The sequence below is a fragment of the Monomorium pharaonis genome, chromosome 9 (assembly GCF_013373865.1).
Source record: "Monomorium pharaonis isolate MP-MQ-018 chromosome 9, ASM1337386v2, whole genome shotgun sequence".
In the NCBI taxonomy this organism is placed as follows: domain Eukaryota; kingdom Metazoa; phylum Arthropoda; class Insecta; order Hymenoptera; family Formicidae; genus Monomorium; species Monomorium pharaonis.
Window position 1 is genome coordinate 10,977,231 of NC_050475.1, and position 14,272 is coordinate 10,991,502.

The 14,272-nt window shown below is 30.9% G+C and overlaps 1 protein-coding gene across 1 annotated transcript in view; it reads right to left on the minus strand.

Moving 5' to 3' along the window:
- Positions 1 to 14,272, minus strand: part of LOC105835054 (golgin subfamily A member 1) — a 178,030-nt gene that overhangs the window by 101,875 nt on the left and 61,883 nt on the right. The window contains exon 5 of the mRNA XM_036292280.1: positions 8,362 to 8,889. Coding sequence (XP_036148173.1) covers positions 8,362 to 8,889 — 528 coding nt within the window. The remainder of the gene's footprint in view (positions 1 to 8,361; positions 8,890 to 14,272) is intronic.

Here is a 14,272-nt window from a genome sequence, read left to right on the forward strand (position 1 = left end):
AGATCGTCAGCATGAAAAGGTACCTTTAGTGAAACGAGCGTCATATACTCTGTAAAGTGTCGTCGATTTCCAGATCAGGTGAGTCGCAGATCAACCGCGAATTTTACGTTGTTCTCGTTTCGCGATATCTTAGAGTAGCTAAAGTTTCGAGCCTCTCTTGATCCCGCCTGCCTGTGTGAATCCGAATATTCGTTTTACCTTTTTGTTACGCGCGCGCCTACATCGCAACCAAGTCAGTTTCATCTAGTCGCGAAATTTCGTGTAATTTTGTAATCGATTCCGTTAGAGTATTTGTTTACTTGCCGCATCGTTTGCAACCCAGTAAGCAAGAAACATTGATCAACATTTTTGAAACGTTAATTTTAGAGAAATGTCTTAACATTATAACTTAATGTTTTATAAATATTTGTAGAATGTTACTTAATAATATTGCTGTCCTAATATTATTAAGATATTTTAAAAACATTGGTAAATATACCGATTAAGGGAGCCCGCCCCGATAACCTTGGCCTTGCACCTCTTCCCCGGATTTTTTCCTAACTTAACCTAACCCAAATATTTTAAATTCGCTATTTGGCCATAATTTCAAATCTAATGTCGCAAACCCTTGTGGTAAAGTACAAGCGTGAACGTCGTTTCGCTCTGTAAGCAGGGGGGGGGGGTAAACCTCGCTACACATGGAAAGTTGCAAACTCATCTGATACTCCTATACTGAATAATTATGTCATAATTATGAAACTTTTTTTGTTAATAACTTTTTAACGAATCACGACCGACGGCTAAAATCTTTTCAAGGTCACTCAGAAGGGTGACCTTGACAACATATGTCAAGGCCAAGGTTATCGGGGTGGGCTCCCCTAATCGGTATATTTACCAAAACATTTATTAGACGTTATTTAAATGTTTTTAAACGTTATAACATAACGTTTAATAAATATTTTTTTAATATTACTTAATAATATTGCTGTCTTAATATTATTAAAATATTTTAAAAACTGCACTTATTAATATGTTCTTTAAATTTTATTAAACGTTATGACATAACGTTTGATAAATATTTTTAAAATATTACTGAATAATATCCTAATATTTTAAAAACATGAATTACATACGTGTTTTAAATGTTATTAAACATTATAACATAATTTCATAAATATTCTTAAAATATTAGTTATTTAATACATAAAATCTAAACATTTAATAATTTTATAGACATAAATTAAAATATTTTACATGTGTTTATAATACGAATTTTATAAGAATTAGTACAAAAAATTAAAAGTTAAAAAATTTTTAAGATTTGAAATTTTATTAGTTAAAATATTTACTTACTCATATAATACTAAAATTATTTATAAATAATTGTATTTAATGTACTAAAATTACATTAATTTATTTATTGTTTGATATAAATATTTTTTGTACAAATTAAAAAAAAATCACTAAGTTACTATTTTTATTAATATTTTATAATAACATAATTTTAGTTTTATAAAGAGCAGAGCAAAAACAGATATTTTTATTAAGTTATTTCACGTGTTATTTCACATATATAAAAATTAGTAAAAACTAAATTTATATTTATTTTTATAGATATATTATTATTATAGACATATTATTTAACTGCACGTTTTATTTTTCTGACATCTATTATTCTAATCTATAACAAATATGTATTCATGAGCATTAGATGATTCATGGATCATCACGAAATGTTAGGTTGCGTAGGGTCTTCAAAGTCAAGCAACGTCGACAGCCGTTCAGAGTTGGATGGGTGACCGTAGATTAAGCAACGCCAATGCGACTATGGTAGGATAACCGTGCTTGTTGAGAAATAACGTAAATTTAATTTTTTTCTTACATTATAATTATGTTATTTCAACATTTTTACAATGTTGTTTTAACATTTTATTTCAACATTACCGAAACTTCCAAATTGAAATCAAAGTTTATTCATAATGACGTTGTATACAACGTTAAAAACTACATACTTGGAAACGTTACCATGTTAGTAGGTAACGTTATAATATCGTTGCAGCAATGTTTTTGTGCTTACTGAGAAGCAATTATTAATTATAGTGTATGTTCCCCACGGGATAAATTTGTTAGCGAAAGGTAACAAGCTCAGTGCATGCCGTGCGAGTTGTAACGCACTGTACGTCCCGGCCGTCCTTGATGACTGTCCTCGCGCCGGAGATGTGACGAAAATTTACCTGTGTTTAAGGGAAAATTAAGACACACTTAAGAATGTCCTTTTGTATTGCATCGCGCCTGTAATAATTGCTTTCTTCCGGACTCAGAGTTAATTCGGGTGAGCACCGGCTCGTTGTACGCGGATTATAGTCGCCGCTCGATCGTGTATTCGAGGCCACGTAATTATTGTATTCGTCTGAACTCGTAAATATAATCGTTAATTTTATTGTTCTAAATTGTGCTCTATTTGAGATAATTCTCTCGGCTTCCTGATTCCAACCGTCCTTACCGAATCTCTCCTTCTACCATTGTTCAGGGCTAGGTGGTCGGCTATCAAAGCCGCCGAAGTCCGTCGAATATATATATAATAATAATTACTTGCCCTTTTGACGCTTCCGTTTGAAAGATCCTTACTGTGCATACCGCAAAAAGACACGCTCTCGTACCTAACGCCTATCCTTTTGAATGATAAATACGAAACCACTGTCGCCCTATTATCCGGGTGACGCAAGATGACGAGTTGAACAGAGGCAAAGTTCGTTGTCCGTCACTCGCGAGCACGATCGCAATATACATACATCTTATGCTACTGGCCGGAAAACAAAATCTATTTTTGTTAAATGTCTCTTTTTGTGTGCCTCACAAATGTCTTATTTAACGTACTGCGTTTATCAAAATAACTTAATTTTATATTAAAAAATGTATTTAATAAAAGCTTAAGTAATAAAACTTATGATTATACATGAAAATCCATCAAAATTCTTTACGTGAAAATCAAAATCAAATTATTAAATATTTTTGATTAAATAATGTGTTTTAAGGTTAATACTATCATGTACATAAAGTTAATACTATTATGTTTTTAATTTTAATTTATCTTGTAATCTAAACAAATTAATTTTTTTTTTCTGCATCAATTACATCTGTTAATGTGCCAACTCTCGGATATCACAAAAAGCCAAAGTCCTTTCTTTGTATAAACAATCATAATACTTCGTTACAGTTATTAAAAAGTTCATAACAAGTATTATATTTAATCTGTTCTAAACTTCGCTTTTCAACAAAACTTGCAACATACTCAACTGTGTGCGCAGATAAAAGAGTTTATACATGTAAGTGCATGTCGTCGTAATCTATATCAATTTGATCTAATTTTCCACATTTTTCCAGTAAATTTAATAATTTTTTTCTCGACAAAACTGTAAAAATTGACGTATTATCAAAAACTTTGCTATATATTAGGTGTAAAACTTTGCTTCCGCCGTTTTCCAATAGATGGCTGTAGCGGTAAGTGGTGGTCAAAATAAATAGATCGTAGACATCATACAATAAGCTTAGGCATTTGTAAACATAACGCCAAAAATATCAAAATATTAGTCGATTTGTCTGCATCATAAAGTTATTCTCGATAAAAAATGTCAGCTTACAAGCCAAATTCTCGTCAATTGCGGGAGGTTTTAATTTTTTGCTTTAATATGAAGAAATCTGCGGCTAAGGCTCATCGAATGCTCTCAAATACGTATGGTGAAGCCGCTATTAGTAAAAGAACGTGCCGAAAATGGTTTCAACGCTTCAAGAACGGTGATTTTGACGTCGAAGACCGACATGGCGGTGGAAAAGAAAAGGTTTTCGAAGATGCAAAATTGGAAGCATTACTTGATCAAGACTCGTGTCAAATGCAAGAAGAATTGGCAGAATCATTGGGAGTGATTCAACAAGCCATTTCAAAACACCTGAAAGTCATGGCAATGATTCAGAAGCAAGGAAATTGGGTGCCGTACAAGTTGAAGCCGAGAGATGTTGAACGGCGTTTGTTTGCTTGTGAACAGCTGCTTGCAAGGCAAAAATGGAAGGAATTTCTGCATCGTATTGTGACTGGGGACGAAAAATGGGTCCATTACGATAACCCCAAGCGCAGAAAATCATAAGGACTTCCCGGCCATGCTTCCACGTCGACGGCTAAACCGAATATTCACGGTTAATCTCAAAGTCAACCGAAGATCAATCATTCAAGATCATGCTCTGTATTTGGTAGGACCAGCTCAACGTAGTATATTATGAGCTATTAAAACCGACTGAAACAATCATAGGCGATCGGTATCGAAAGCAATTGATGCGTTTGAGTCGAGCACTGAAAGACAAACGGCCGCAATACAACGATAGACGCGATAAAGTGATTTTGCAGCATGACAATGCTCAACAATGTCGCAAAGTCCGTCAAAACATACTTGGAAACGTTGAAATGGGAAGTCTTACCCCACCCGTATTCTCTGGACATTGCTCCCTCTGACTATCACTTGTTTCAATCAATGACACACGGCCTGACTGACCAGAACTTCCGTTCTTATGAAGAAGTAAAAAATTAGATCAATTCGTAGATCGTCTCAAAAGATGACCAGTTTTGTCGACACGGGATTCGTATGCTGCCAAAAAGATGAGAGAAAGTAGTGGCCAGCGATAAATACTTTGAATCGTAAATGTATAACCAGTTTTTCGCAATAAAGCCTCGAATTTCAAAAAAACGGCGGAAGCAAAGTTGTACACCTAATATTAGTTCACTATTTTCCCGTTTAATATTTTGTAGCGCTGCTAATGTTGATTACAGACTACTGACTACTAGCAACCCATACTTATATAAGGCGATTTTTGGCGATCGTTTGGTACATGTACCAAGGTTGATATTGGTAGGGGTGGAGCTTATTCTGGTACGATGTACCACTACCATGTACCATTATGAACGCTAAAACGGACTGGTTCTTTTCTCTTTTCTCATACCGCAGATTTGGAAAAAACTACCCTACTTCGTAGCAAGGTATAGCTGGTATCAACCAGAAATGTACCAAAATGGTTAGCCACGCCTTAACCAAAAAGTACCAAACACGCAAAAACGCTCTGGTACATATTGGTACATTTTGGTACATGTACCAAACGATCGCCAAAAATCGCCTATTGCCAAAGCTCCCAAAGAAAATAATAATCCAACGACTCTAACCAAGAAAAACGCAATTTTCTCGATCACATTAGACCTGCTTCTATGTCGCTACACTGCTGCGTCAACTCAGAAGCCGTTTGAAAAGGGCATTAACTCAGAAACTGATTGAAAAGGGCGTTAACTTGAAAGCCGTTGAAAAAAGCGTTAACTCGGAATCCGATTGAAAGGGGCGTTAACCGAAAGCCGATTAAAAAGGGCGTTAACTCGGAAGCCGGTTGGGGCGTTAACGCCTTTTTAAAACGGCTTTTGAGTTAACGTCCTTTTATTCGAAATCGACGATATATTCTGGACACAAGCTACGTGGCGTAATCGCTACAGTAGAACTTGACCAGCCACGTAGCGTGATCGCTACATATTAAAAGCACTATTGTTAATACTTTCAATACTCAAAATAGTAACAATTACTGGTTAATTTAATACTATTCAGTATTTTATTTTTATAAGAGTTAAATAAGAGTTAAAGATAAATGTAAAAAGAATAATGTCTTTTGTAGATTTTGACTTAAATGCGATCAAAAAATTAATAAAAACTCGTGGGGTATAGAGAACACCTTAAAAATTGGGCAAAAACATGACACATAATATTTATAGAAATTCAAATGTACGTAATTACAAAACGTATCTATGTGAGTTTTTTTTAGAAGAAAAGTAGGGTTAAGATATATATTGTGTGTATAGAAGATGTAAGCAATAGAGTACGAGGAAGAGAAGAAACTTAGATAAATTATAAAATATATCCGCTGAAATAAAAGGCGTGTTTGAAGAAAAGGATTAAAAAAAGGAATAAAGAGACTATTATGTTTAATTACTTATAACAGTGTTTGGGCCTAGTTGCCCTTTTCGAGCCGATTCCCGAACGCGCCGCCTCCTATGCCCCCACTACCGCGCGCGGCCTTGACGGTTAAGCCGCCGATCTCGCCCATACGCTTTGTCTCAGGAGCAGCTCTGTATAAGAAATGGTGCCCTGCACCACAAAATTCATTAAAATTACTCTAAGTAAATAATTTTTGTTTTTATAAACAAAAAAGTACTAACTTTTTTATTACTAATTTATTTTATATGTAGTATAACAATATGTAAAAACATAATATATATAAATTAGAATTTTGACAATAGTTTAATTTCCACATCACCCGTGAGGTATTATAATTAATGCTTTTTTTAAAGTGGTTTTCTCAGTAGGCCTAATCCACTAAAAGATGAAATATAATATATAGCTTGGCATTCTTCTAATCTTTTCCTGTCGTTTTTATATATCTTACAATATATAAAATTTTGTTTTCCTGCCAAGCTGTATATTATATTTCATCTTTTAGTGGATTTGGCCTGCTGGGGAAACCACTTTAAAAAAAAACGCATCAATAATAGTACCTCACAGATGATGTGAAAAACTATTGTCAAAATTCTAATTTACATATTATGTTTTTACATATTGTTATACTACATAAAATAAATTAGTAATAAAAAGTTAGTACTTTTTTGTTTATAAAAGCAAAAATTATTTACTTAAAGTAATTTTAATGAATTTTGTGGTGCAGGGCACTATTTCTTATACAGAGCTGCTCCTGAGACAAAGCGTACGGGCGAAATCGGCGGCTCTGCCGTCAAGGCCGCGCGCGGTAGTAGGGGCATAGGAGGCGGCGCGTTCGAGAATCGGCTCGAAAAAGGCAACTAGGCTCAAGCACTGACTTATAATAAACCATTACTTTAAAATACTACTCAACAAAACAATAAAGTTGATTTAATTACTTATTAAATAATCTTATTATTATGTCATAATAAAAAATGATTTAATCTTTCATTAACCTTTTAATCTCATTCTCTATCGAAACTTGGAACAACAAGGATGCGATGAAATAGTGGTTCCATTTTTGTTATTTTTTTACTTTTTCTAACCGTTTGGAATTATTTTAACTCTTTATTACATTTCAACTTTCTCTTATTTTTACATTTTAATTAATTAAAAAATAAATCATCTCGTGTTACATTCTTCAAGTTGACTTATTTTTATACACATTATTCAAGTTTCTATAAATAAACTATGTTTTTGCTTAATTTTCAAGTTGTTTCCTAAGCCTTACATTCTTAACAACTTTATTGTATTTAGAAAATCTGCATATATAACAGTATTTCTCTTATTTACATGGTTGAGGGCCAAAATCAGTTTTTTTTGCATTTTTCTTTAATTAGCTCAATTTTTTAAACTTACATTTTGATTATTATTTACATTTTGATATTAAAACTTTTTTAATCTTTTTAATTTTACTAATTTAAAAAATAAATTTATACCCTTTATTAATATTTTAAGTAAAAAATAAAAAAAATTTACAAATAAATTTTATATTTAATCTCTACTTTTAATATTAAAAAGTAACAAAAAGAGTAACAAATGGTTATTTTTTAAGTAATAATAACGATAACTAGGTACTTTTAAGAATCAGTAACAAGTAATGGTAACTAGTTACATTTTTTTACTCGGTAATGAAAACGGGAACTAATTACTTTTAAAAAGTAATTTTCCCATGTTTATGTAATATTGTGAAGAATTACATCATATTCATATTTTTATGTTACAAGTATAATGCAGTTGTATTATTGCATATAATTCATTTTTATCTCAAAGTCAAATTTTTGAAATTAGTATCTTAATCCTTTGTCGATAAACTTCCCTGCAACCTAAGAGGATTTTGGGTTCACAAACAAAAGATAAATAATATAACTGTAATAGTATATATTATACTATTAGAGTTATATTATAATATTCCTGTAAATTCTTTGTCATATTACTGGCATGTTACATGCTATTTGAGATGTATTTATCTTTCTTTCTTCTAATGGCATATAAAATATATCAAACAATAAAATGTTTCTTCCAATATACTGATAATTTTTTATTAAAATTTGATTAAAAAGTTGTATCTCATATTGTATAATTATCGCATCTTGAAATCGCAATATAACAATAAAAACAAATAATAACTCTGAGGTCAACAAACAGCGAATTTTGTCTAATACAGATAATTCGATATTGTGATTTTTGTTTGATAATATCTACTTCTCAATTCTAGAAATAATTTTTTCTAGAATTGGAATTCTTGGAAAAATTATTCTGTAACAGTACAAGCTACTACATGCACACTCTCCATGTCCGACCACTACATATCGCGATAACTCACAATTTGCCGTTTAAATTCATCCACCTCATCATCGACGCTGGCCCGAAGCTCTTTCAATTCAATGGCCATCTCATCAATATCCTCTGTCATACGCAAAAGCTTGGCATCTTTTGCTGTTAAGACAACATTGTTCACCTCTATCTCGGCCTCTAGCTGCTTGATTCTCTGTTTAAGCTTCTCTTTCTCTTGTTCGACCCGCCTGCGCTCCAACCCTTCCTCGCCGGCCTGTCTACTAAGCCTACCGACCTGCGTCTCGAGACTTGAGATCTTGCCCGACCAACTGGTCTTTATGTCGGAGAGATGGAGATGCGCCTCTTCGAGCTTCCTTTCCAATAACGTCCTCTCGCGCATCAGATCCGCTATTCTTTCGTCAACCGTTATCTGGTCGTTCGTTTCGAGCGCAATTCTTTGTTCCAACACAAATACCTTGTCCTTTAAGTGACGCACTTCTTCCTCTGTCTGCGCTAACTGAGAAGAAAGTTGTGCTCTTTCACGCTGTGTGGAGTGACGTATCGTTTCCATCTCGTCCTGAAAATGGACACGTGGTTACCACGCGGTATTGCGCTCGCTTGAGATTATTTTACCGGAACTTTACTTAATTTCATTCTAATAAAGCCTTTCTTTGGCAAATCTTGTTAAAGCGGCAAGTATAAATTTTTATATATTTATTAACTAGTAGTGAGAAAATACATCACGCAAGACAAAACAAAAATACGAAAAAGTATACAATAGATAATATATTTGTAGGACAATATATTTGAAATCGGTGCCCGCTAAGTGTCAATGGCTTCTTAAACCTTTTTTAAATTAGAATCGATGGCTCAGATACATGCTGTGAACACAAATTAGAATTCTTTTCGCATTTCTTGTACACACAAGGCAATACAATTAACTAATAAATGAAACTAAATAATAAATAATACAAGTTAAAAAATAAACATAAACAAAACAAACAAAAAAATACAAAATAATATAAAGCTATAAAAAAAAAACAAATAAAGTTTGTATCTGAAGGTGCCATTAAATACATAATATTGTGTATATCAGGCAAAATTGTTATATTTCAATCTTTATGCACCAATTCCCTGGTAAAAACTTTCTTCAAAATTTCTCATTCATTTTCCAAAATTTTTATATAACTTTTTAAAAATTTCTCAGATTTGTTGTAAATCTTATAAATTCAGAAAAATACAAAAATAATAGCCTAATTTTTAACCATCTTTTTTAGAAGTCTTCATATATGTGAATACTAATATATTTTAAAATGTATCTCATTTTATTTTCCGAAGAAAATACCTAAAAAATCCAATAAATTAAGTTTTTTATTTTCATAAGCTGAGCCCTCCATTGCACCCGTATAAACCAAACACTCGGTTTACATTTAATTTTTTTAATTACACAAACATATGAAATAAATAGGAACCCTAAAACTTTCTAACTTTTCATAAATAATTTTTAAAATATATTTGTATAATTGTTTTCTTAATTTTATTTTGTACAATTTTTATTAAAGGCTTTGAAAATATTTATTTATCAAATGAGAGTAATATAAAGAGTTGTTTAAAATATTATTAGAATTTACGTAGCACGTAATATGTCAGTAATTCTACAATATTGCAGATATGCTACAAATTAAAATAAACAAGATTGCCAAAAAATAAATTAAAAAATTTTTTACTTTTTTGTTTTCCAAGTATAATTAAAAAAAATTTTTTTTTCATGTAACTAATACAATTGTAAAATGACATGTAACAAGACAGGTTAACATAAGGCTTAACTTTGCAAATTTTAAAACATGGAAAGTAAAGAATTCATGTTTATTCCGTTCTGTAAAAATTATACTTTTTTCTATTCAACACATTTAAATTCTATTTAAAAAATTATATATATATATATATATATATATATATATATGTATTAAATGTATACATTAATTTCCTACCAGAAATTATGATAGAACATAAAAAAGTAAAGCACCTATGATTGTACATAATTGCCAATCATTATGTATGACCATTTGCCATACATAATGACTGGTAATTATGTACAATCATAGATGCCTTACTTTGTTCTTCATCTTTCTATTTCGTCTTCAAAAACAGGTAGAACTTTGCATACATTTAGTATATCAAACAACGCTATTCAAGTTTTCCCGACCTAATTATGTTTTTAAAAACATGTACGTATGGTGACCACTGCTGCCAAAGAACTTATTGAAAAGTAAAATAACAAAAACTTTATAAAATTGAAATAAACATAAAGGACAATGTTAGAAATCGTCGATTTTCGGCTCCACTTGCAAACGGAAAAAACCTATTTCATATGATTCTTACCCATACGTAATGCAAAAATACAGCTCAGAAAGCGGGAAATCCCTGGAGAAAACCTTTGCCAAGTAAATTTGTATGTCAAAAATGACTTTGCAGGGTGCTGTTTTCGTGAGTCTAATGTTCACTGAGACATGCCTAGTTTATTAATTTATTTATTTATTTACTTGTATTATGATCGAGAAAGGTCATTTACATAGGTTACAGATCAGTTTTTGTTTTTCTATGCAATTGGTAACTTATCCAAATACTGACCGTGTGGTTAATTGTTAACATACGCGCCAGCGCAAGTACGATGCGACTGTCACTGGCATCTGAGCTTTTTAATGCTTATTTCTTGTCTGAATACTTTTTAAACCCATGTATATAATCTATTTCATCAGTCTTGAGTTCCAAAATACATTTTAAACTTTAACAAAGACAATGGAGTTAGAGCAAAACGTTTAGAGAATTTAATGAAAATGAGATATGATAGTTCTTATTAACTTTTGTCGAATCATTTTTGTTGGATAAAATCTAAAATATAGACTTTATTAAGCCATTTTTTATGCTTAATCTTAAATACTTACTCAATCACATATTAGGCTAATTGAAAATATGTAATGGTGAAAACTAATGGAAAAAATAGTTACCAGACAAACATTATTAATTCTTTTTATGAACTATCCATTTTAATTATTTTTCAACATAGATTAAAAACAATGTAGATTCAACAGTGTCTTTTTCGTGTAAATATTATATGCTTGTGATGCTTTTGAATAGAATATTATATTATCCATCTCAATGAGAATTATTTAAAAGGAAAAAGTTCATGGAAAAAAGATTAGGACTTTGATCCTCTTATAAAGCGAGTCGTGGTGCTACTCTTACTTTTGAAGAGCAAGGCACAATTTTTTTTTAGCACAGCGACCAAAGTCCCAATCTTTTTTCCATGAACTTTTTCCTTTTAATTCTCGTTGAAAAAATCGAGATGGATAGTATAATGTTCTATTCAAAAGCATCATAAGCATATAATATTTATAAGAAAAAGACATTATTGAATCTACATTGTTTTTAATCTATGTTGAAGAATAATTAAAATAAATAGTTCATAAAAAGAATTAATAATGTTTGCCTGGTAACTATTTTTTTCCATGTTTTCACCATTACATATTTTCAACTAGCCTAATATGGTAATTGAGTAAGTATTTAAGATTAAGCATAGAAAATGGTTTAATAAATCTATATTTTAAATTCCATCCAATAAAAATGATTCGACAAAAGTTAATAAGAACTATCATATCTCATTTTCATTAAATTCTTTAAACGTTTTGCTCTAATTCCATTGTCTATTAAAGTTTAAAATGTATTTTGAAACTTAAGACTGATGAAATTGATTATATACATGGGTTTAAAAAGTATTCAGACAAGAAATAAGCGAAGAAAAGCTCAAATGCCGGTGACAGTCGCATCGTACTTGCGCTGGCGCGTATGTTAACAATTAACCACACGGTCAGTATTTGGATAAGTTACCAATGGCATAGGAAAACAAAAACTAATCTGTAACCTATGTAAATGATCTTTCTCGATCATAAAACAAGTAAATAAATAAATGAATAAATAAACTAAACATGTCTCAGTAGACATTAAACTCACGAAAGCAGCACCCTGCAAAGTCATTTTTAACATACAAATTTACTTGGCAAAGATTTTCCCCAGGGTTTCCCGCTTTCTGAGCTGTATTTTCACATTGTATATAGGTCTAAAAATCATATGGAATAGGTTTTTTCCGTTTGCAAATGGAGTCAAAAATCGACGATTTTTAACATTGTCCTTTGGTACTTGATATAGCTTTTTTGAAGTATGTTTAAACAAAATGGAAGCTAAAATCAACATGTAGTAGTTTTTCACTATAAATTTTACTTGGTTTTTGGCTGCAACAAAAACAATCGTAAAAAAATTTTTCGTTAAGCATTAGCATTTAAAATTAGTATTTTAAAAATCGTATATAAATTTGCAAATTAATGAATCAAACTATCTTCAAGATATCGCGTTTTGAAAATATGATTTAAAGCGACAATTACATGTATAATTTTTAAATTTAAACGTTAAATTAAAAAAAAGTATCTTTACAATAGAATAAACATACACACATACACACTTCTTTATTTTCTTATGGAAATAATAAATTGGCCATTATTGGTTAAATTCTTTTTACATGCCATAATTCTAATATGTAAGAAATAATTTGTGAAAATTTTAATAAAATGTAATACAAAATATGCAATATATCAATGTAATATTTCGTAACATATTGCAGAGTGATATACAACTTGGATATTGCATATTGCAATATTATACAAATATTACAATATGGCAGAGCAGTATGCTGACAAACGCGATAGCATTCTATTTCTCTTAAATGAAAAAACTATACAGAATAAAATATCAGACGCAACATTATTAGAGTTCTCAAATATGTTCTAAAAGTAATATTTTGTGAAAGTAAGCCCATAAAATTAAACTTCAAGATAAGTAAATTATAAGTAATAACAACAATATAAAAGTATTAAAATTTAATTCTTCGCAATATATAAATAATGTAATACAATTGTGATACGTCACATTATATTATTGTGATTTATTTTCATGAATGTTTTAACTCTTAAAGGATACTCTGCGTCTAAATGATCCATTAAAAATTGATTCGAGTTGTATTTGTACTCAGAAACCTAAACTAATGGGCTTAGAAATAGAAAAATTATAAAAAACGTAATTTTAATTTTTTCGAAGAAACACCTTTGGTCCCTCAAATAAATATCTTCTTTGGAGCACGCAATTATAACGCTAATTTGTTCCTAAAAGTGCATTATTCCAAGATTCGTAGTTCAATTTTAGTGCAAAAATATTGAAAATGGCAAAAGTTATCGCATTCTTTTTAAAAAACGGGATTCTTTTACGTGCTTTGCCGATTTCAATTTTTAAAACTAATTCATTTTATTTATCTTTTTCAAAACCATTCCTTCATTTTGAGCAGTTGAAGAATATGAATGAAACATACATGAATTTTTACAACCCAGAAAAATGTATTCTCTCGTTGCAATAACCACTCAAAGTAGTGCCTGGATCAATTTAATCCCTTGTGTGCCCTTTATGTTCCATACAGAAAGTATGTCCTTTAAGGGTTAATATTATTTTGATATCATATTTTATGAATATACATCCTATAACTCATTGTAATATTACTGTTGTATTACGTGCAACATAAAACATCATAAAAAAAATTTTTACCAGGGAATTTTCTTAATAAAAGAATTTATATTCAACATCCTTTCCTTTATGTTAAAGCAAACAAAAGCATGTAGGCTATTAAACATTCTAGTGTAGCGGCAAAGCTTTGAAAAGACGTACCTCTAGCATCACAGCGGTAGCAGCAAATTAGCGGAAACAACCGCCTAACTCTGATTTCCGAACTGCTCTGCATTTACCAAAATTTTCCACTCTTCATGCGTATGTTGCGTTCACAGAACTTTCAGTATTTCACTTTTTAGCAACATTGCTGTTCCATAACTCTAAGAAAACGGTCATCCAATGTCATGTCTGGC